The 24,708-nt window shown below is 41.1% G+C and overlaps 1 protein-coding gene across 2 annotated transcripts in view; it reads right to left on the bottom strand.

The window, feature by feature from the left end:
* The window catches only part of LOC115195872 (cadherin-18), a 215,520-nt gene that overhangs the window by 5,631 nt on the left and 185,181 nt on the right, over positions 1–24,708 (bottom strand). For both annotated transcript variants that reach the window (XM_029756194.1, XM_029756193.1), the window contains exons 9-10: positions 15,793–15,914; positions 14,773–14,890 (exon numbers count right to left, since the gene is read on the bottom strand). In XM_029756194.1, the coding sequence (XP_029612054.1) occupies positions 14,773–14,890; positions 15,793–15,914 (240 nt within the window). The remainder of the gene's footprint in view (positions 1–14,772; positions 14,891–15,792; positions 15,915–24,708) is intronic.

Below are 24,708 nucleotides of genomic sequence, written 5' to 3'. Positions count from 1 at the left end.
GAAGGGCACTATGGTGTTAAAAGCTGAGCTGTAATCGACGCAACGGTTAACATGCTTGAAGGTTCTACTCAAGTTAACTACAGAGATCGGGAGCCCGCAGTCCTCATGAGCAGCGGGGGCACACGTTGGTGGCTCTGTGTTGCTTTTCTCAAAGCGGGTGAAAAAGGTGTTTAGCTTATCTGGGAGTGAGGCGTCAGTGTCCCGGACTAGGCTGGTTTACCCTTTATAATCCGCGATTTTCTGAGGTCCCTACCTAATGCATCTCATGTCTGAGCCGTTGAATTGTGACCCTGTACTGTCTTTTTTTCTCTGAGTCATTACAATAAATCAAGCAACAGCAAATGAGCAGTTCACCTTCAACATCCATGAGGCCACTCTACTAATAAAGGTGAGAGAGGAAATAAATGGAGGTAATCCAGTGGATGTTGTGAGAGACACTAGTTACGTCCCAAACGGCACCCTATTCCATATTTAATGCGCTACATTTTTCCAGGGCCCATAGGGAGCAAGGTTTTATACTAGCTCATTCACTGTAAAAACCTGTCCTCCACAGACAGCACTGTAGTGTAAAGTAGTAAATACCAAACTAGTACTACCGAGGCCACCACCAACTCCCACTCCAATCTCCAAGAAACCGGGAGAGACAAAAGAACGAGGGTAGGAGAGAAGGCAGGAGAGAGATGTTTAGTATTCATTATCATTGCTTTCATATCTGAAGCCCAGATCCATTGTAATATAGACTATATTATAGCATTCTGGTGTGGAATAGAGAGGACAAGACTGTGTGTCTCTGTGTCAACTATGACATGGCAATATCATATTAGAGTTGGGTCTGTGGGCAAGGACATCATAGTCATCATTTACATCACATTCAACTCTGTCATCTCTCTGAAGTGTGTGTGTGCGCGCGTTTGTGTGTGTGAGAGAGAGAGACAGAAGAGACAGGTCACGAGCACTCTGGCACGTCATACAATACGTGCCACAAATTAACAAGAGACCAGAAAGGGAGTCTGTGCTCTGACTGGGTAACTAGACAAAAATATGCGTTTTTAAATAATTTCACATTTATTAAAATAAACCTTGTTTAGTATTATAGAGCATATCCTGAATAGCTGCAATGTAAATTAAACAGTAATGAGGGTTCCAATGACTATCAATCATATAGGAAGACCTACAGGTATATAGCTATAGCTACAACTAGACACTGAATGTACAAAACATTAGGAACACATGCTCTTTCCATGACAGACTGACCAGGTGAAAGATATGATCCCTTATTGATGTCACCTGTTAAATCCACTTCAAGCAGTGTAGCTGAAGGGGAGGAGACAGGTAAAAAAATATATATTTTAAGCCTGAAGACAATTGAGACATGGATTGTGTATGTTTTCCATTCAGAGTTTGAATGGGCAAGACAAAAGATGAACGGGGTATGGTAGTAGGTGCCAGGCATACCGATTTGAGTGTTTCAAGAGCTGCAACACTGCTGGGTTTTTCACGCTCAACAGTTTCCCATGTGGATCAAGAATGGTCCACCACCCAAAGGACATCCAGCCAACTTGACACAACTGTGGGATGCATTGTAGTCAACATGGACCAGCATCCCTGTGGAAAGCTTGACACCGTGTAGTCCATGCCCAACGAATTGAGGCTGTTCTGAGGGGCAAAAGGGGGTGCAACTCAATATTAGGAAGGTGTTCGTAAGGTTTTGTACTCTCTGTAGCTAGGACTATTGACTGTGAATTAAGGTTGGTTCTACGGTAGCAGCTTCATTTTTCATATGCTAGGCTCCCCATTATATAACAGGGCACCACTGGGAGTGTGTGTGAGTATTTGTGAGTGTTTTTGTTTCTGTGTGTTTCTGTTTTTTTGTGTGTGTTTTTTGAGGATGCAAGACTACTGTGTACCTTTGGGGATTCCCCCAGCCCTGGGTTAGTTAAGCACAAGTACAAACAACTCACTGGCTTCATTTTTACATCAGAGACAATTCCTCTGCTAGAGCATTACCAAACAGATAGAGACATCACTTTGTGTAAAGTTATCAATTAATAGAGTTAAGAGAGGCTTAATTAAGAAATATTAGGACAAGTAATGTCAGAGTATAAATAAATATGTATACACACACACAACCATTCAAAAGTTTGGGGTCACTTAGAAATGTCCTTGTTTTTTAAAGAAAAGCACATTTTTTGTCCATTAAAATATCAAATTGATCAGAAATACAGTGTAGACATTGTTAAACCTGTTGAGGATCTTATCCCGATCTTATCCCGGTATTGGGATTCATTGTCATGTGACCATGGCGGGGAATTCAAAACTGCAAGAGTAATCATTTCAAAAAATCAAATAATCAACTATTTTCCTCCATTTGAAAGATATATCTCCTAAATCTAACCACGCTGTCCGATTTTCAGAGGCATTACGGAGAATGCATAAAGTTAGGTTATGTGAGGAGAGTACATTGACAATAGCTGCGTGTAATGTTTAGCCAATTCAAAGAAGGGCATCAACAGACAGAAAACTAGCTAGAATTATGCACTTACCTTTGACAATCTGCATCAGATGACACTCATAGGACATTATGTTATACAATACATGCATTTTTAGTTCCATCAAGTTCATATTTATATCCAAAAACAGCATTTACAGTCGCGGTGAAATTCAGAATTTTTTTCGGCTCGAATGCACCCAGTGAATCCAGCATTACAAATCACGGAATTACTATTCGAAAACATTGGTAAATTATAATATTGTCATTCAAAGAATAATATATTATCATCTCGTAATTGCTACCGAAGGGCCAGATCTCAAAATAACTTTACTGGGAAATCACATTTTGTATAAACTGGGTACTATGCTAACAACAATAAGCTATATGCTAAGCTAAGCTAAGCTATACCGTTAGCATTAGCATCATCTAATATCGATAATAACATTCTAAATATCCCCTTACCTTTGATTATCTCCATCAGAAGGCGCTGCCAGAGATCCCAGGTCCAGAACAAATGTGGTTTCTTTTGACAAAGTTCATAATTTATGTCCAAATAGTTAGCGTTCAGTAGGCTCCCACAAAATGAGGTGGGCAGTGTAAAGTCACGTCGAAAAACTAAAGAAAACCTAGTAAATAATCTATTTACGTTTGTTTAAACATGTCAAACGTTGTTTAGCACTAATCTTTTGTTCCATTTTTAACGTGAAACATCAGTAAACATCAGTAATATTTTCACACAACCTATCAAGTGTCTAGAATAAACGATAATGACAAAGGCACTCTTCTCAGATTCATGCGCAGGCGCAAAAAATGAAGTGATGACGTGTCAACTTGTAAGCTTTCTAATTCGGTGTGTATTTATCACAGATGCTTCAAACAACTTTCTAAAGATTGTTGACATCTAGTGGAAGCAGTAGGAGTTGCGAACTGAATCCTTTCTCACTGTGGTATCTTTAAAACAATGACACTAAATAGTACAGTCACAAAATTCTCTTTTTTTTTAATCTATTTTTCACATGTTTTTGCCTGCAATATGAGTTTTGTTATACTTACAGACACCATTCAAACTGTTTTAGAAAATTCAGAGTGTTTTCTATCCGAATGTGTTAATAATATGCATATCCTAGCTTCTGAGTTGGTGTAGGAGGCAGTTAAAAATGGGCACATATTTCTTTCAAAATTCTCAATACTGCCCCCGTGGCCCGTAGAGGTTAATGTTGTAAAGGACTATTGTAGCTGGAAACAGCTGATTTTTAATGGAATATCTGCATAGGTGTACAGAGGTCTATTATCAGCAACCATAGAAAACCCCTTTGCAATTATGTTAGCACAACTTAAAACTGTAGTGCTGATTAAGAAAGCAATACAACTGGCCTTCTTTAGACTAGTTGAGTATCTGGAGCATCAGCATTTGTGGGTTTGATTACAGGCTCAAAATGGCTAGAAACAAAGACCTTTCTTCTGAAACTCATCAGTCCATTCTTCTTCTGAGAAATGAAGGCTATTCCATGCGAGAAATTGCCAAGAAACTGAAGATCACAGAACAGAGCAAACTGGCACTAACCAGAATGGAAAGAGGAATGGAATGGAGCTGGGCACAACTGAGCAAGAGAACAAGTACATTAGTGTCTAGTTTGAGAAACAGACGCCTCAAAAGTCCTCAACTGGCAGCTTCATTAAATAGTACCTGCAAAACACCAGTCTCAACATCAACAGTGAAGAGGCAACTCGGGGATGATGGCCTTCTAGGCAGAGTTGCAAATAAAAAGCAATTTTTACATCAATGTATTTAATGCCTAACCCTCAGTGGTGTAGTGGAGGGTAAACGTAAGTAAACAGTTTACACACCTTTTTTTATTTAGCTTGACATTTTAACGGTAGCTAGCGAACTTCCGTGGTGTTCCGTACACTTGATCTTATTTTAGAGCCCAAAAATGTTTATACTTCCAGGTCAACTGTAACATTAATACCATTGTAAAAGACAATTTCTCCCCTTTCCATTAAAATCAATGACGAGACTTTCACGCTGCCCGTCTGGCGGAGGGGGAGGCGAAGACTACTGAGAGATAGTGAAAGGTGAAGATATGTTGTGTGGGGAAACTGTTTTTTCCACCCGATTTGTCCAAGTTATCACCTCTAAAATGTATAAAACACTATAAAGAGTTTATATAATTTCTAATTACATACCCATTTGAAGATTTGTGTCGAATTTGAATTGGGGTTTTAGGACGGCACTAAAGTTGTCTTCACAAGTAAATTGCAGCTGTCATGGCTTTTGAGAGTCATGTTGGCTCACAGTGATGACCCAAAAAATTAACTATTGATTGAATGAACTATTGATGAACTTCTTGATATTTTCTTGATAAATAAATACCGTTAAATATACAAGTTACACAATGTAGGGAACTTTATTATCAGAGGGGATAGATGTAATTTTGTTCAAAGAGATGAAGGAATATAATGTCACTTTATATAATGTTAATGATAAAAGCATGAGCATGTTTGGGGTTAATACTATATCTTTCAATAGCACAAGATAAAAACTTTTATAAATGACTTAACGTTAGTAAATGACTGTATAAAGCAACAATATTAATATAAAAGAATATAACTAACAACAGTTGTAATCCCAACTCACCTCTGTACTCTCACTCCATCATATACATGAACACCTGCTCTTTCCATGAAATATACAATAGCATTATGTTGGATTACATGGAAATGACATCCACATTTGTGAGTCCATTTCCTTGGCACTATCTTAATAAATGATGTTGCATGAACAAAACAGCTACACGCTGCTTATGAGGAGGTGAAGGCAGGGAGGGGCCTGAGGGATGTGGCTCACGGCTCCTGTCAGTACCTGTTTACAGGGTAGCCAATGGTCCAAAAACATTATACATAGTTCATAACTATTGCAGATTGCTGACATGCTGTCTTTTAGGGAGTCCAGTTAAATTTCTTCACCTGTGCACAATCAAGAGCAGCAAGAGAGGCGTGCAGGAATGTTGCATCTCAATTTTGGTTAGAGCATGTAATTTGCGAACAAGTTTAATAGATAGCACACGTAAGAATTTAGGACATGCATTATTGACATGCGTTATTGAGATTTCACAATTATTGAACACACCTCCCGTGAAAAGGTTGGCACAAAGGTATTTCAAAATGTTAACATAACAAACGTGAGAGCAAAAAATGAATGTTCTTTGTCAGCAGGTGACGGGTTTGCTTGTGTAAATGCAGAGTTTGGCGCAGTGGTATTCTTTTTAAGATTCTGCACATCAAAGTCTTATGTGATTAATTATTGATGACCACATTGCTATTAGCACCCTACTCATGAAAAATGTGTTTAATATTAGCCATAATAATATTAAAACTAATGATCATTTAAACGAAAATTGGTCCATTACCATGTCAATCAACGCTAGAAAATAAGCGTATTCTACACCCCGGATTTTGATGCCAACACGGTCGTTACAGTCCTATTAGTTTTCATTGCAAAATGTGTACGGAACACTGTTAGGTACCACTACACACCTTTTGCAGAAAAATGCAATTAAGTATATGGAGCATTACTTTTTCACCGCGACTGGCGATCATAGTTTACCCCCCCCTATTTTTTTACCTCTACAGCACTGCTAACCCTGGTTTAATAGTCAAAAGAAAACCCAGAGTTTTGGATTAGAATATTATTGTGCATAGTCCAGCGTTTCAGCCCTTGGGACTCCAAGGGGTTCACGTTTTTTTGTTGTTGCCCTGACACTACACAGCAGATTCAAATGATCAAAGCTTGATGATTAGTTGATTGTGTAGAGCTTGGGCAAAAAAACATGCACCCCTTGGGGTCCTGAGGACCGAGTTTGGGAAACCCTGGCATAGTCAATGGATTATGGCATGAATGCACCCAATGCTATACCAGATAATTGTGTCTCAAATGTTTAATCAAAATAGAGCACCACAGGAACTTGCTGTATGAATGACACTCGCTTATTAAAATTCCCAAATATCAACGGCTTGACAGCGCCGCCTTTTAGCGAGCTAATTAGCTTGGAATAATAAAAACTCTTCTGTATGCAAACTGGATCAAGAAATATGCCTTCACAAGTCTATTGATCTATTAATATAACTGGGTTGTTTAGAGAACATGGCCTTCTAGTTAATTAACAATAAAGAAAAGCAAATGTCATTGCAATGATGTGGCACAGAAAACTGGTGTAACGTCTGTTTCCAACTCACACTCTCGAACACGTAGATCCACTGAACGTAGCTCACTCTCCAGATCCCAATCACCTGAATTCTGATCACCTGTATGTCAATATCACACACAATTTAGTTCAGTTCTTTGCACCCCATCATTGTGAGGTATTGTTTGTTTTGTGATACGCTTCTATTCGGAGCACTGGTTTTCCCGTAATGTAATACTCCCGTGTATGATAGTTTTGGCCTGCCTCACTAACTATGCCTTTTGCCTATTCCCTGCCTGTACTTTAGATTTCCTGTTATAAACCTATTGCCTGATCTCCTGGATGTTAATAGCCTTTTCCCTGCCTGTACTGTTGCCTTTTGAGACCCCCTGTTTATGACCTTCTGCCTGCCCCTGGACCCAGCTACCTGCCTCCTCCTGTGGTCCTTCACAAATAAACACCGGCTGTGCCCTGCGCTTGAAACCAGCTCTCTGTCTCCCATCATGTTCATTACAACTGGGATCAGAGGGATGTAATGTTTAATAATTGTAAAATTAGCATCGGGAAGGCATGTCTGTTTCTTGTTTATTGACCAGCCTTATTCAAGGCCAATCCTGGATACTGCATCTCCCGATTGCATTGTGTATTCCATTGTGTGCATCACACTGTTGAGTTATACGTCTCCTTCTCAAAGACATTGTTAATTAAATGTTGCAACATAAACCACAACATAAAATATGTATTCTGGGGGGTTTTAAACCTTGAAACAGAGCGATATATCTTTCATTCCAAGAAGCACAAAAAATAGCAGCAATGGAATTCAAATGTTTTCTAATAGCTTTAGAGATTCAGGAGAGACAGGGTTGTAGCCAGACAGGATAAATGGGCCTCTAAAGTATCCATAATGCTTTAATGGTTGTTTTAAAACTCGCAACGTGCAGTCAGCAGAAACGAGAGAGCACATACCACACTTAACAAAAGCACCATTCAGAAGGTATCACTTTGGCAGTATGTTTTCTTTAACCTAGTTTTTATGGCCATCAGTGTAAAGGTTTTTGCATCAGTACAATTTATTTATAGAGCATAGACACGTTGACTGCATCTCAAATGACACCCTATTCTCTATGTAATGCACTATTTTTGATCAGAGCCCATAGGGTTCTGGTTAAAAGTAGTGAACTATATAGGGAATATAGGGACACAGACATGTTGTTGTGTCTCTTCTGTAAGGACCCATTTGGAATATAACTGGGATCAAAATCAAAATGGTCACATACACTGTACACATACTGACCAAATGTTATTGCAGGTGTAGTGAAATGCTTGTGTTTCTAGCTCCAACAGTGCAGTAATAACGTCTTACTCACGTTGGCCACGAAGAACGAGAGCTCACAGTCCTTGGGGTCGGCCCCTGTCGGTGGCTCTGTGTTATCCTCAAAGCGGGCGAAGGTGTTTAGCTTGACCAGAAGAAAGATAGATGTATGCAATGCGACTGGTTTTCCCTTTTTAATCCGTGATAGTCCATACCACATACTGTATGTCTCGTGTCGAAGCCATTGAATGGCGACTACACTTCTCTGTACTAATGTTTTACCTTTTTGATTGCCTTACGGAGGGCATAACTGCACTGTTTGTATTCAACCATATTCCCAAGCACCTTGTCGTGGTTAAATGCTGTGGTTCGCGCAAATGCTGCCATCTATCCACGGTTTCTGATTTGGGTAGGTTTTAATAGTCACAGTGGGAACAACATCCCCTATAGACTTCCTGATGAACTCAGTCACTGGTGTCAGTGTATATGTCAATGTTATTCTCAGAGGAAACCCGGAACATATCCCAGTCCGTGTGATCAAAACAATCTTGTAGCATGAATTCTGATTGGTCAGACCAGTGTTGAATAGATCTTAGCACGGGTACTTTCTGTTTGAGTTTCTGCCTATAGGACGGGGAGGAGCAGAATGGAGTCCTGAATGGATTTGTTGAAAGGAGGGCGGGGAATGCCTTGTAGCCATCCGGGAAGGGAGAGCAACAATGGTCGAGAGTTTTTGAAGCACGAGTACTACAAGCAATGTGTTGATAGAACTTCAGTAGGTTTTTCCCTCAGATTTGCTTTGTTAAAATCCCCAGCTAAAACAAATGGGGCGTCAGGATTTGTGGTTTCCAGTTTTCCAGTGTAGTTGCTTGAGGGCAGTCGTGGTATCGACTTGAATGGGAATATACACGACTGTGACTATAACCAACACAATTATCTTCGGAGGTAAAATGGTCGGCATTTGATTGTGAGGTATTCTAGGTCGGGTGAACAAAAGAACTTGAGTTCCTCTCCATAGCCGATGTGAATAAGACCTTTAAACAGGTCAACATTCAAAATGCCGCAGGGCCAGATGGATTACCAGGATGTGTACTCCGAGCAGGCGCTGACCAACTGGCAAGTGTCTGTGCTGACATTTTTAACCTGTCCCTGACCAAGTCTGTAATACCAACATGTTTCAAGCAGACCATAGTCCCTGTGCCCTAGACCCACTCCAATTTGCATACCGCCCCAACAGATGATGCAATCTCTAGTGCACTCCACACTGCCCTTTCCCACCTGGACAAAAAAAGGAACACCTATGTGAGAATGCTATTCATTGACTACAGCTCAGCGTTCAACACCATAGTGCCCTCAAAGCTCATCACTAAGTTAAGGGCCCTGGGACTAAACACCTCCATCTACAACCGGATCCTTGACTTCCTGATGGGCCGCCCCCAGGTGGTAAGGGTAGGTAACAACACATCTGCCACAGTGATCCTCAGTGGTGCGTGCACAGCCCCCCCCCCGTACTCCCCGTTCACCCATGACTGCATGGCCAACCACGAGTTAACCACCATCTTTAAGTTTGCTGATGACACAAAAGTGGTAGGCCTGATCACTGACAGCGATGAGACAGCCTAAGGGAGGAGGTCAGAGACATGGCCGTGTGGTGCCAGGATAACAACCTCTCCCTCAACTTGATCAGGAAAGCCCCCAAAATTGCCAAAGGCTCCAGCCAACCTAGTCATAGCTGTTCTCTCTGCTACCGCACAGCGAGCAGTACCAGAGCGCCAAGTCTAGGTCAGAAAAGGCTTCTTAACTGCTTCTACCCCCAAGCCATAAGACTCTTGAACAGTAAATCAAAATGGCTACCCAGACTATTTGGCCCCACCCCACCGCCCATTTTTACGCTGCTGCTACTCCCTGTTTATTATCCATGCAAAGTCACTTTACCTCAACATACATGGACATATACCTCAGCTAACCGGTGCCCGCACATTGATTCCCGACCGGAACCCCCTGTATATTGCCTCGCTACTGTTATTTTATTATTGCTCCATATTTCTTTTTATATTTCTTTTTGTACTTTGTTTCTTAAATCTGCATTGTTGGTTTAGGGCTTGTAATCAAGCATTTCACTCTAAGGTGAAACACCTGTTGTATTCGGCGCATGTGACAAATAAAATTTGATGTACTCGGTGGACCTGTGTAATGATCATGCTGTTGAATCAGCTTCTTTATATGCCACACCTGTCAGGTGGATAGATTATCTTGTCAAAGGAGAAATACTTACTAACTGGGATGTAAACAAAATTGTGCACAACATTTGTGAGAAATAAGCTTTTTGTGTGTATGGAACATTTCTGGGATCTTGTATTTCAGCTCAGGAAACAACACTTTACATTTTTGTTGAGTATAATAAGACAAACAACTTTCTGGGCTAATAATGCAAGAAATAACAAAAATATATATAAAATACTGAAAAATTACTTAGAAGCTAGAAGCAGAGCTGCCATATCTGTCAGCGCCATCTTGGAGGGGGAGGTGTCGAGGGAGCGAGGAGGGGTTGGGTGTTGTCTGAGGGGAGGTGTGTGTCTAAGGGTGTGTGTGATGGATTTTTATACATTTCATGACAGTAGAGGGAATCATTAGGCGCTGGCAGACAGACATCTGCTTCCAATGTCTGTAGTAGTGCAACAGGGATGAAAGAGCCTGTTCTAAGTGGTGAGAGCTTACTCTATCACACACATTACAGTCAACAGCAGAACGTGGCGTGGTTTTCCATTCCTCTACGCCTCACACGGTCTTAGTCTCGACACTTACACTGTGAGTAGAGTACAGACTGAAAATAATCTTGGTTATAGATAGTGACAAGAGACCCCCTTTTGAAATGTGATTAACACCTCTCCTTTTCAGTTCAACAAAAGAAGAAGCATGCTAAAGAGACGTGAAAGGGTATCATAGCCACTGTGAAAAAACAAGTCTCTATTGTGGATGACTGAAGGGGAATAGGAACTACTAGTACCTACTTACAAGTTTGTATGGAACGAAGTCACAGATGACACTCCTAATTACCACAAGACTCCCCAAGGCTTGTGAGTGGTTTCTTTGCATAGCATTTAGTCTGTCTGTGTCATTATACAGCACCCAAAATGGTTCAATTTCTAATGAACTAAACTGTGAAAAGATGACCGGATTACGGCTTCCTGTATTATAAACAGGTGAAGCTACTCTACCTACAGAACATGACAAACTGAATAAACAGAATATAACAGAGCAAACATACATGGCAGTAATCAGCGCAGTAAATTAAATCCTGTAACAGGTTTCTTGACACCCTGTTTAATCTCTTAGTAGTCCAGTCCTCGTAGAAAAGGCTTTACCAATGTGACCTGAACAACACTTGACAGCAATAAGTGAACTGTGCCCTCAGAGCTCAGTGAAGCATCATGATAATAGTTCATCACATGAATTCAAATGTGCTGAAAAGGATAGACAGTATCTTCAAAAAGTCAGTATCTTCAAAACTGCGTTGTGAGATTTACCCATAGTACTCTGATCGGCCAAACTTTTCTAATAGTAAATCGGAGTTTGGTCAGGGCTAAACTTGGTCGGTGTCTAAATGGCTAGCCGTGATGGCTGGGCTATCTACTGAGAATATTGCAAAATGTGCTTTCACCGAAAAGCTATTTTAAAATCGGACATATCGAGTGCATAGAGGAGTTCTGTATCTATAATTCTTAAAATAATTGTTATGTTATTTGTGAACGTTTATCGTGAGTAATTTAGTAAATTCACCGGATGTTTGCGGGGGGTATGCTAGTTCTGAACGTCACATGCTAATGTAAAAAGCTGTTTTTTGATATAAATATGAACTTGATTGAACAAAACATGCATGCATTGTATAACATAATGTCCTAGGGTTGTCATCTGATGAAGATCATCAAAGGTTAGTGCTGCATTTAGCTGTGGTTTTGTTTTTTGTGACATTATATGCTAGCTTGAAAAATGGGTGTCTGATTATTTCTGGCTGGGTACTCTGCTGACATAATCTAATGTTTTGCTTTCGCTGTAAAGCCTTTTGGAAATCGGACAGTGTGGTTAGATTAACCTCTCTAGGGTAGGTGGCACCAAATCGTCCCACCTACGTAACAGCCAGTTGAATCCTGTGGCGCGTTATTCAAATATCTTAGAAATGCTATCACTTCAATTTCTCAAACATATGACTATTTTACAGCATTTTAAAGACAAGACTCTCGTTAATCTTACCACACTGTCCGATTTCAAAAAGGCTTTACAACGAAAGCAAAACATTAGATTATGTCAGCAGAGTACCCAGCCACAAATAATCAGACACCCATTTTTCAAGCTAGCATATAATGTCACATTAACCCAGAAGACAGCTAAATGCAGCACTAACCTTTGATGATCTTCAAAAGATGACAACCCTAGGACATTATGTTATACAATACATGCATGTTTTGTTCAATCAAGTTCATATTTATATAAAAAAACAGCTTTTTACATTAGCATGTGACGTTCAGAACTAGCATACCCCCCGCAAACTTCCGGCGAATTTACTAACAATTTACTAAATTACTCACGATAAACGTTCACAAAAAGCATAACAATTATTTTAAGAATTATAGATACAGAACTCCTCTATGCACTCGATATGTCCGATTTTAAAATAGCTTTTTGGTGAAAGCACATTTTGCAATATTCTAAGTAGATAGCCCGGCATCACAGGGCTAGCTATTTAGACACCCAGCAAGTTTAGCCTTCACCAAACTCCGATTTACTATTAGAAAAGTTTGATTACCTTTGGTGTTCTTCGTCAGAATGCACTCCCAGGACTGCTACTTCAATAACAAATGGTGGTTTGGTCCCAAATAATCCATAGTTATGTTCCAACAGCGTCGTTTTGTTCGTGCGTTCAAGTCACTATCCGAATGGTAAATAAGGGTCACGTGCACGGCGCATTTCGTGACAAAAGATTTCTAAATATTTCATTACCGTACTTCGAAGAATGTCAACCGCTGTTTAAAATCTATTTTTATGCCATTTTTCTTGTAAAAAAGCGCTAATATTCCGACCGGGAATCTGCAATTAGGTAAACAGCCGAAAGAAAATAAAGCATGGGGTCGACTCGGGCACGCGCCTAAGCCCATAGTACTCTGATTGGCCACTTGTCAAAGGCGATAATGTGTTTCAGCCAGAGGCTGCCTCGATATCGTTCAGCTTTTCCCAGGCTCTGAGAGCCTATGGGAGCCGTAGGAAGTGTCACGTTACAGCTAAGATCCTCAGTCTTCAATAAACAGAGGCAAGAACAACAACACCTTGTCAGACAGGCCACTTCCTGCATGAACTCTTCTCAGGTTTTTGCCTGCCATATGAGTTCTGTTATACTCACAGACACCATTCAAACAGTTTTAGAAACTTTAGGGTGTTTTCTATCCAAAGCCAATAATTATATGCATATTCTAGTTACTGGGCAGGAGTAGTAACCAGATTAAATCGGGTACGTTTTTTATCCGGCCGTGTAAATACTGCCCCCTAGCCCTAACAGGTTAACGAGAGTCTTGTCTTTAAAATGCTGTAAAATAGTCATATGTTTGAAAAATTTAAGTTTTCGGATTTTAGAGGAGTTTGTATTTCGCGCCATGCCCATCATTGGATATTGGAGCAGGTGTTCCGCTAGCGGAACATCTAGATGTAAGAGGTTAAAGGCACAGTGAACTTAGTGTACGTACACTTCTGACCCATTGGAAGTGTTATAGTGAATTATAAGTGAAATAATCTCTCTGTAAACAATGACTTGTGTCATGCACAAAGTAGATGTCCTAACCGACTTGCCAAATCTATAGTTTGTTAATAACAAGAAATGTGTGGAGTGGTTGAAAAACAAGTTTTAATGACTCCAACCTAAGTGTATGTAAACTTCCGTCTTCCAACTGTATATGGGTTCTTCTGTCCATGGCAGAGAATGTAAAATTGCCTTGTTCAGGGGCAGAATGACAGATCTTTACCTCCTCAGCTCTGGGATTCGATCCAGCAACCTTTCGGTTGTTACTGGCCCAACACTCTAACCACTAAGCTACCTGCCGCCCCAAAATATTGTCGACGAGGATGGGAACTGAACCCACGCATGCAGAACACAATGGATTAGCAGTCCATTGAGAAACCTTTTTGGATACAGGTAGAACTCTTTTGGTTCCAAGTAGAACCGTTTTGGGTTCCATGTAGGACCTATTCCACAGAGAGTTCTACATGGAACTTAAAATTGTTCTAGATGGAACCAAAAAAGGTTTTACCTGGAGCCAACAATGGTTCTTCAAAGGGTTATCCTATGGGGACAGCCAAAGAACACTTTTAGGTTCTAGATAGCACTTTTTTTCAAAATGTACTGTTATATCCACGAGCCTCACTGCTGGCTGACAGTTGCCATGGTAACCATTAACTATTCACTTGGCCTTAGTGCCTAGTACACAATACAATTAGTTATGTGGTAGAGTGGTGTAGGAAGAGAGGCAAGGACTTGAGCATGTCATCTGTTAGACAACAACAAAAGTACAATGGCAATCTGTTTTGTGAAATATTTTTGTCCCTGAAACGCTAACAGTGCCTAATTGTCATCAGATCGACAATCAAAATATTTATATTTACACCTCACAGGAACAGTATCTGAGGTTATCTGGTATTGAGTGGTTGAATGTGAAACACTGGGTGGAGATTTAGCCACAGGGCAGAGCTAGGGAAATTCATAAGAAATGCACACAGATGATATTGAGTGCAATAAATACCTTCGTTGTCCTTGAGGGTGAAGTTGGGGTTGACAGGGATTCCGCTCGGCAACGAGAAGGAGAATCGCTGTCCGTTTGCAAAGTCATCCTTATCCACTGCAGTCATAGTCTGAATCACCTGTCATGAATCAGGAGAGAACAACAAGAGGAGCATATATCAATAGCAAACTTATAATGAATCATGACCTTTCTTCATATGAGTGCAACAGTGTAAACCAAAAATTAGGTATATTTCATCATCTGCTGCTCATTAGCTAATCAGTATGTTCATGCTTAGCTAAGAAAGGAACATCAAAAGTTCAGCGCTCAATACTCAGCAATGATGATAACCACAAAACATTTGCAGTAAAATTATCCTTTCATATGGTATAAGATTCCCATAGATTGGAAAGCTGCAGCGGAGTCAGTTTGGGTCTACAGTTTGGCCACTCTTCCGTAAAGCCCAGCTCTGTGGAGTGTATGGCTTAAAGTGGTCCTATGGACAGATACTCCAATCTCCGCTGTGGAGCTTTGCAGCTCCTTCAGGGCTATCTTTGGTCTCTTTTTTGCCTCTCTGATTAATGCCCCCCTTGCCTGGTCTGTGAGTTTTGGTGGGCGGCCCTCTCTTGGCAGGTTTGTTGTGGTGGCATATTCTTTCCATTTTTTAATAATGGATTCAATGGTGTTCCGTGGGATGTTCAAAGTCTGATATTTCTTTATAACCCAACCCTGATCTGTACTTTGTCCCTGACCGCTTGCTTGGTGGTGCCCCTTGATTAGTGGTGTTGCAGACTCTGGGGCCTTTCAGAACAGGTGTATATATACTGAGATCATGTGACACTGAGATCATCACTGAGATCATGTGCACCAGTTCATAGCAAAGTCTCTCTCTCTCTCTCTCTCATCCAAACTGTTGGGGGAAAAACAAAGGTACACTGCATAATGCATGTGGTCAGGATAAGGGAGTTTACGAGAGATAATCCATAGCTCTCAGCACCTTCTGTCTCATGTGTATGTGTGTGTGCCACAGTTGATGCTCACCTGTCCTGGCCTTGAGTTCTCACACACAATGACCTCCTTGTCCTTGTTAATTTCAGGAGGGTTGTCGTTCACATCCAACACCTGCACAGTGACGGGGACGTGGCTGAGGAGGCTAGGGTTGTCTAGAATAAAATACACACACACAAATTAATAACATTAATAAAGAAAAAAACTGATCCTAGGTCATCACTCATACTCTTTATGAAACACTTTATGAATACGGCTCCTGAATTAACAATAACACAAACTGATAAAGTGGTATCCAAGGGATCTGTTTTGCAAACCACAGACCTATTTTGTATTTTTAAAATTGACTTGGTGGTAGACAACTTGACAAGATAATCTAGGAGTAGGAGGAAACAATGTTTACGGTCACGAAGCAAAATGTTTTCTTAATTTGCAGGCTAAAGAACAATACTAAGAACAACAGATTTGTTATTTTAGTCACTTTAGCTTGTTGTGGGTGATGGATCATTTGGTCCCCATGCTTGCGTAGGCGATTGTTCAGCACATCAGACTAAGGGCCCAGTCTACCAAACCATGTGTGACTGTCTGTTCATGTGTAAAGTGGCTGACAAATAACACTTCTGATGAAAATGTTGCTAATGCATTCAAGGAACAATACATCCATTTACACAAATACATATTATGTATACTAAGTGCTCAATTTACTAAAATCTTAGAATCTGGAGAATAAGCTGTATAGGTGTTATGAAGATTAATGTAACTACATTTTGGTTACTTCCCAAATGGCACTGTAATACCTACAGTACCAGTCAAAAGTTTGGACAAACTTACTCATTCAAGGGTTTTGATTTATTTTTACTATTTTCAACATTGTAAAATAATAGTGAAGACATCAAAACTATGAAATAACACATATGGAATCATGTAGTAACCAATATATTTTAGATTTTAGATTCTTCAAAGTAGTCACCCTTTGCCTTGATGACGGTGGGAACCACACATCATCCATTCACCTATCATCCACTCACCTACGCGTCTCATAAAGACACGGCGGTTGGAACCAATAATCTCAAATTTGGACTCATCAGGCGAAAGGATAGATTTCCACCAGTCTAATGTCCATAACTCGTGTTTCTTGGCCCAAGCAAGTCTCTTCTTATTATTGGTGTCCTTATGCTCTGCAGCAGAGGTAACACTGGGTCTTCCTTTCCTGTGACGGTCCTCATGAGAGCCAGTTTCATCATAGCGCTTGATGGTTTTTGCCATTGGTACTGTATATATTGTACTACTGTTGACCCACACAACAGAGGGAATAGGGTGCCACTTCATTTGGGACGCAGACTTTGAATAAAGACTCTGAGTTATTCTTTCTGAAATTGTAGAGTACATTGTCAAGCAACTAGTTACTGACAAAAAAACAAAATTCACCATGATTTCTGTGTTAATATGGAGGAAGGAAAAATAATATACTAGTGGTGTGCGGCTAAGCTGAAAATGTTTACTTAACAGTAATACTACATTTGGCACAGAGGTAGATATGTGTACCCTTAAACGTTATAGATACAGTAGGGAGCCACCCCAGATTGGGATCCTGGGGGCGTGGCAGCCATTATAATAAAAAATTACTTACAAATGTAAATACATATTTAGCTATACAGTGCTTTGCAAAAGTATTCACCCCCTTGACGTTTTTCCTATTTTGTTTCATTACAACCTGTAATTTAAATTGATTTTTATTTGGAATTCATGTAATGGACATACAGAAAATAGTCCAAATTGTTTGTTCATGTGAAATGACTTGTAAAAAAAAAACTGTGTGCATACTTGTGCGTACTTAAGTATTCACCCCCTTTGCTATGAAGCCCCTAAATAATATCTGGTGCAACCAATTACCTTCATAAGTCACATAATTAGTTAAATAAAGTCCACCTGTATGCAATCTAAGTGTCACATGATTTGTCACATGTTCTCAGTAGATATATATATATATATATATCAGAAAAAAGATCAGAAACTTCGAACACCCCATGGAGCACCATTAAATACATTATTAAAAAAATTGAAAGAATATGGCACCACAGTAAACCTGCCAAGAGAGGGCTGCCCACCAAAACTCACAGACCAGTCAAGGAGGGCATTAATCATAGAGGCAACAAAGAGACCAAAGATAAGCCTGAAGGAGCTGCAAATCTCCACAGGAGAGATTGGATTATCTGTCCATAGGACCACTTTAAGCCGTACAAGTCACAGAGCTGGGCTTAACGGAAGTGTGGCCAGATAAAAGCCTTGCTTTAAAAATAATAAGCAAACGTGTTTGGTGTTCGACAAAAGGCATGTGGGAGACTCCCCAAACATATGGAAGAAGGTACTCTGGTCAGATGAGACAAAAATGTAGATATCTGGCGCGAACCCAACACCTCTCATCACCCTGAGAATACCATCCCTACAGTGAAGCATGGCGGTGGCAGCATCATGCCTTCGGGAGGTTTTTCATCGGCAGGGACTGGAATACTGGCCAGAATGGATGGAATGATGGATGGGAAACCTGGGGCGGAGGTTCACCTTCCACCTTCCAGCAGGACAATGCCCTAAGCATACTGCTAAAGCAACACTCAAGTGGTTTAAGGGGAAACATTTAAATGTCTTGGAATGGTCTAGTCAAAGCCCAGACTTCAATCCAATTGAGAATGTGTGGTATGACTTAAAAATTGCTGTACACCAGCGGAACCCATCCAACTTAAAGGAGCTGAAGCAGTTTTGCCTTGAAGAATGGGCAACAATCCCAGTGGCTAGATGTACCCAAAGAGACGTGTAGCTGTAATTGATGCAAAAAGGTGGCTATACAAAGTATTGACTTTGGGGGGGGTAAATAGTTATGCACGCTCAAGTTTCTTTTCTTTTTCTTATCCTCTTACATCTACACGTTCCGCTAGCGGAACGTCTGCTCCAATATCCAATGATGGGCGGGGCGCGAAATACAAACTCCTCTAAAATCCGAAAACTTCCATTTTTCAAACATATGACTATTTTACAGCTATTTAAAGACAAGACTCTCCTTTATCTAACCACACTGTCCGATTTCAAAAAGGCTTTACAGCGAAAGCAAAACATTAGATTATGTCAGCAGAGTACCCAGCCAGAAATAATCAGACACCCATTTTTCAAGCTAGCATATCATGTCACATAAACCCAAACCATAGCTAAATGCAGCACTAACCTTTTATGATCTTCATCAGATGACACACCTAGGACATTATGTTATACAATACATGCATGTCTGTTCAATCAAGTTCATATTTATATCAAAAACCAGCTTTTTACATTAGCATGTGACGTTCAGAACTAGCATTCCCACCGAACACTTCCGGTGATTTTACTAAATTACTCACGATAAACGTTCACAAAAAGCATAACAATAATTTTAAGAATTATAGATACAGAACTCCTCTATGCACTCGATATGTCCGATTTTAAAATAGCTTTTCGGATGAAGCACATTTTGCAATAATCTAAGTACATAGCCCAGCCATCACGGGCTAGCTATTTAGACACCCAACCAGTTTAGCCTTCACCAAAATCACATTTCCTATAAAAAAAAAATTCTTACCTTGCTTGTTCTTCGTCAGAATACACTGCCAGGACTTCTACTTCAATAACAAATGTAGGTTTGGTCCCAAATAATCCATCGTTATGTTCCATCAAGACGTTTTGTTCGTGCGTTCTAGACACTATCCCAACGCTAAATCTCGGCCACGAGCATGACGCAGAATGTGACAAAAAATTTCTAAATATTCCATTACCGTACTTCGAAGCATGTCAACCGCTGTTTAAAACCAATTTTTATGCAATTTATCTCGTAGAAAAGCGATAATATTCCGACCGGGAATCTGCCTGTCTGTATACTGAGGGGAAAACCGAAAGCCGGGGGCGGGGCGGGTCACGAGCGTAAGGCTTAGTCCACTGAGTGACCACTTAGCTTTTGCTCTCCTTTGTTTCAGCCAGGGCTTTGAATTACGTCATTCCTGTTTTTCCCGGGCTCTGAGACTCCATTGGAGACGTGGGAAGTGTCACGTAACAGCAGAGATCCTTAGTTTTTGGAAGAGATGTCAAACAAAGAAAATAAAAGGTCTGACAGGGTACTTCCTGAACAGAAGCATCTCAGGTTTTTGCCTGCCATAGGAGTTCTGTTATACTCACAGACACCATTCAAACAGTTTCAGAAACTGTGGAGTGTTTTCTCTCCAAAGCTAATAATTATATGCATATTCTAGTTTCTGGGCAGGACTAATAATCAGATTAAATCGGGTACGTTTTTTATCCAGCCGTGAAAATACTGCCCCCTAGCCATAAGAGGTTATTTGTTTGTTTCACAATAAAACATATTTTGCATCTTCAAAGTGGTAGGCATGTTGTGTAAATCAAATGATACAAACCCCCCCAAAATCTATTTTATTTCCAGGTTGTAAGGCAACAAAATAGGAAAAATGCCAAGGGGGTGAATACTTTCGCAAGCCACTGTATAACCAAGTTGAGAGTCACATATTTCAGATGCAATTGGAACTGAGTTGACAGCCCATAGCTTTCAAAAGTTAGAACTAAATGATGGCACCAGCGCCTATATCGCCATAGGCCATCTTAGGTCGTACTGTTATGTGAGATCAGCTCAATCGCCAATTTCTCAGTCTCCGAATATCACAGAAACAAATCATTTGAATAAATAACAGAAATGTTTTCATAACAAGTGGCTATGTTTGACATTGATAAAATAACTGTTAAACACATGAAAAATATACAAAAACTTTGTTGTATTAGAAATGTATGAAAATTGTTTTGCTTGTTTCGGGAAATTTAAACCAGATATAAAGCAATCACAGGTGTTGATTTGGAGAGCTAGCTAAGACAACAATGGGTAAGACAACAACAGCTAATCAGCTAAGACAATAAGAACAGGTAAAATGGCGATGAATGGGCAGAGAGGGTCAGTTAACTACACACAGGGCCTGAGTTCGAGGCTGGGGCCGACAGATAAACAAAATTAAAAAAAATTGAGTACCGTGATTAATGAACAGTCCAGCAGGCATCAGCTATGTAGTCAGGTGATCATAGGGTCCAGTGAACAGCAAAAGATGCAACAGGGAAGCCGTTAGGTAGTCATTACTATGCTAGCAAGCGGGAGACACAGCGTTCATAAAGTTAGCAGGCCAGGGCTAGCAGAAGCATCTTCACCGACGTCCGACAAAGGCCGAATTACGTCGGCATACCAGTCGTGATGGATTGGCGGGGCTCCAGGCCAATTGACAAAAGAGGTATTGTAGCTGGAGTAATTTTGTTTGCTAGCAGGGAGATGTGCCTGGCTCGAGGCTAACTGGTGCTAGCTTCGGGACAAGGGCGTTAGCCACTATAGTCACTCGGTAGCAGCTAGCTAACTGCGATGATCCGATGCAAAGGTCCAGAGCTTACGGCAGGAATCCGGTGATATAGTGGCTTCTAGTCGTGTTAGTGAAGAGTCCGGGATGCATCAGCTGTGTAGCCGAGTGATCATAGGGTCCACTGAGCAGGCCGGGAGATGGTCCTGGCTCAAGGCTAGCTTCGGGGCTGGGCCACTCGGTAGCAGCTAGCTAGCTGCGATGATCTGGAGTAATGGTCCAGAGCTTACGGCAGGAAACTGGTGATGTAGTGGAGAAAAGCAGTATGGTATGCTCAGGGTTGATATCGCGCTGTGCAGACTGGCGGGTATTATCCAGGCTAAAAGCGGCTGGTGTCGGAGCTAAAGGCCTGTAACAGTGGCTAACAATGATTAAATAGCTAGTAGCTAATTAGCTGGTTAGCATCTGATGGCTAGCTTCTGATGGAGGTTCTAGTATAAAAAGAGCAGATCCGTATCACATTGGGTGAGGCGGGTTGCCGGAAGGTATATTTAATTTAAAAATGGAAAAAGAGATAAAAAAATATTGAAATATATACAAAAAAAACTACATTTACACGAGACAGCGACAAAACACATCTGCACCGCTACACCATCTTGGATTCAACTAGGGGGCACAGTGCGGGGGCACAGGTTAGTTGATGTAAAATGTACATGTAGCTAGAGTTATTAAAGTGACTATAAATAGATGACAACAATAGAGAGTAGCAACGGTGTAATAGAGGGGGAGGGGAAGAGGGAGTGGGGAAATGCAAATAGTCTGGGTAGCCATTTGATTAGATGTTCAGGAGTTTTATGGCTTGGGGGTAGAAGCTGTTTAGAAGCCTCATGGACTAGACTTGGTGCTCCGGTACCGCTTGCTGTGCGATAGTAGGGAGAACAGTCTATGACTATGGTACCTGGAGTCTTTCACAATTTTAGGGCCTTCCTCTGACACCGCCTTGTATAGAGGTCCTGGATGGCAGGAAGTTGGCACCAGTGATGTACTGGGCCGTTCGCACTAACCTCTGTAGTGCCTTGAGGTCGGAGGCCGAGCAGTTGCCATACCAGGCAATGATCCAACCAGTCAGGATGCTCTTGATGGGGCAACTGTAGAATATTTTGAGGATCTGAGGTCCCATGCCAAATCTTTTCATTTCCTGAGGGGGAATAGGTTTTGTCGCGCCCTCTTCACGATTGTCTTGGTGTGCTTGGACCATGTTAGTTTGTTGGTGAACCTCTCAACCTGCTCCACTGCAGCCCCATCGATGAGAATGGGGGCGTGATCGGTACTTTTTTTCCTGTAGTCCACAATCATCTCCTTTGTCTTGATCACGTTGAGGGAGAGGTTGTTGTCTTGGCACCACACAACCATGTCTCTGACCCCCTCCCCTGACCACCTCCCTCGTCGTTGTCGGTGATCATGCCTACCATCGGCAAACTTAATGAAGGTGTTGGGGTCGTGCCTGGCCGCGCAGTCATGAGTGAACAGGGAGTACAGGAGGGGACTGAGCATGCACCTCTGAGGGGCCCCTGTGTTGAGGATCAGCGTGGCGGATGTGTTGTTACCTACCCTTACCACCTGGGGTGGCCCGTCAGGAAGTCCAGGATCCAGTTGCAGAGGGAGGTGTTTAGTCCCAAGGTCCTTAGTTTATTGATGAGCTTTGGGGGCACGATGGTGTTGAACGCTGAGCTGTAGTCAATTAATAGCATTCTCACATAAGTGTTATTTTTGTCCAGGTGGGAAAGGGCAGTGTGGACTGCCAGAGAGATTGCATCATCTGTGGATCTGTTGGGGAGGTATTTAAATTGGAGTGGGTCTGGGGTATCTGGGATAATGGTGTTGATGTGAGCCATGACCAGCCTTCCAATGCACTTCATGGCTACAGACGTGAGTGCTACGGGTTGGTAGTCATTTAGGCAAGATGCCTTAGTGTTCTTGGGCACAGGCACAATGGTGATCTGCTTTAAACATGTTGGTATTACAGACTCGGACAGGGAGAGTTTGAAAATGTCAGTGAAGACACTTGCCAGTTGGTCAGCACATGCTCGGAGCACACGTCCTGGTAATCCGTCTGGCCCTGCGGCCTTGTGAATGTTGACCTGTTTTTAAGGTCTTACTCACATCAGCTGCGGAGAGCATGATCACACAGTCTTCCGGAACAGCTGGGACTCTTTATTTTTTTATTTCACCTTTATTTAACTAGGTAGGCTAGTTGTGAACAAGTTCTCATTTACAACTGTGACCTGGCCAAGATAAAACAAAGCAGTTCGACACATACAACAACAGAGTGATACATGGAATAAACAAACATACAGTTTATAATACAGTAGAAAAAGTCTATATACAGTGTGTGCAAATGAGGTAAGATAAAGGAGGTAAGGCAATAGATAGGCCATGGTGGTGAAGTAATTACAATATAGCAATTAAACACTGGACTGAATAGATGTGCAGAAGATGAATGTGCAAGTAGAGATACTGGGGTGCAAAGGAGCAAGATAAATAAATAAATACAGTATTGGGATGAGGTAGTTGGATAGGCAATTTACAGATGGGCTATGTGCAGGTGCAGTGATCTGTGAGCTGCTCTGACAGCTGGTGCTTAACCTCTATGGGCTAGGTTGGACGCTTGCGTCCTACCTACTCAACAGCAAGTGGAATCCCATTTTTCAAGCTAGCATATAATGTCACATAAACCAAAACCACAGCTAAATGCAGCACTAACCTTTGATGATCTTCATCAGATGACACACCTAGGACATTATGTTACACAATACATGCATGTTTTGTTCAATCAATATCATATTTATATCAAAATCCAGCTTTTTACATCAGCATGTGACTAGCATGTGACTAGCATTCCCACCGAACACTTCCGGTGAATTTACTAAATTACTCACGATAAACGTTCACAAAAACATAACAATTATTTTAAGAATTATAGATACAGAACTCCTTTATGCAATCGCTATGTCCGATTTTAAAATAGCTTTTCGGTGAAAGCACATTTTGCAATATTCTAAGTAGATAGCCCGGCATCACAGGCTAGCTATTTTGACCCCCACCAAATGTGTCACTCACCAAACTAAGATTTACTATAAGAAACATTGGATTACCTTTGCTGTTCTTTGTCAGAATGCACTCCCAGGACTTCTACTTCAATAACAAATGTTGGTTTGGTTCAAAATAATCCATAGTTATATCCAAATAGCGGCGTTTTGTTCGTGCGTTCAAGACACTATCCGAAGGGTAAAGAAGGGTGACGCGCCCGACGCGTTTCGTGACAAAAAAAATCAAAATATTCCATTACCGTACTTCGAAGCATGTCAAACGCTGTTTAAAATCAATTTTTATACAATTTTTCTCATAAAAAAGCAATAATATTCTGACCTGGGAGTCGTTGTTTTCGTTCAAAGAGAGAGAAAGTAAACATGGTGTCGGCTCGTGCAAACGCCTCCAGTCTCATTGTCCTCAGATCGACCACTATCCTAATGCGCTAATGTTTTTCAGCCATGGCCTGCAAAGCCACCATTCATCATTCTGG

Source organism: Salmo trutta, chromosome 6, assembly GCF_901001165.1.
Source record: "Salmo trutta chromosome 6, fSalTru1.1, whole genome shotgun sequence".
Lineage (NCBI taxonomy): Eukaryota > Metazoa > Chordata > Actinopteri > Salmoniformes > Salmonidae > Salmo > Salmo trutta.
The sequence above is the reverse complement of the archived record's forward strand: the minus strand, read 5'-3'. Positions and strand labels throughout refer to the sequence as shown.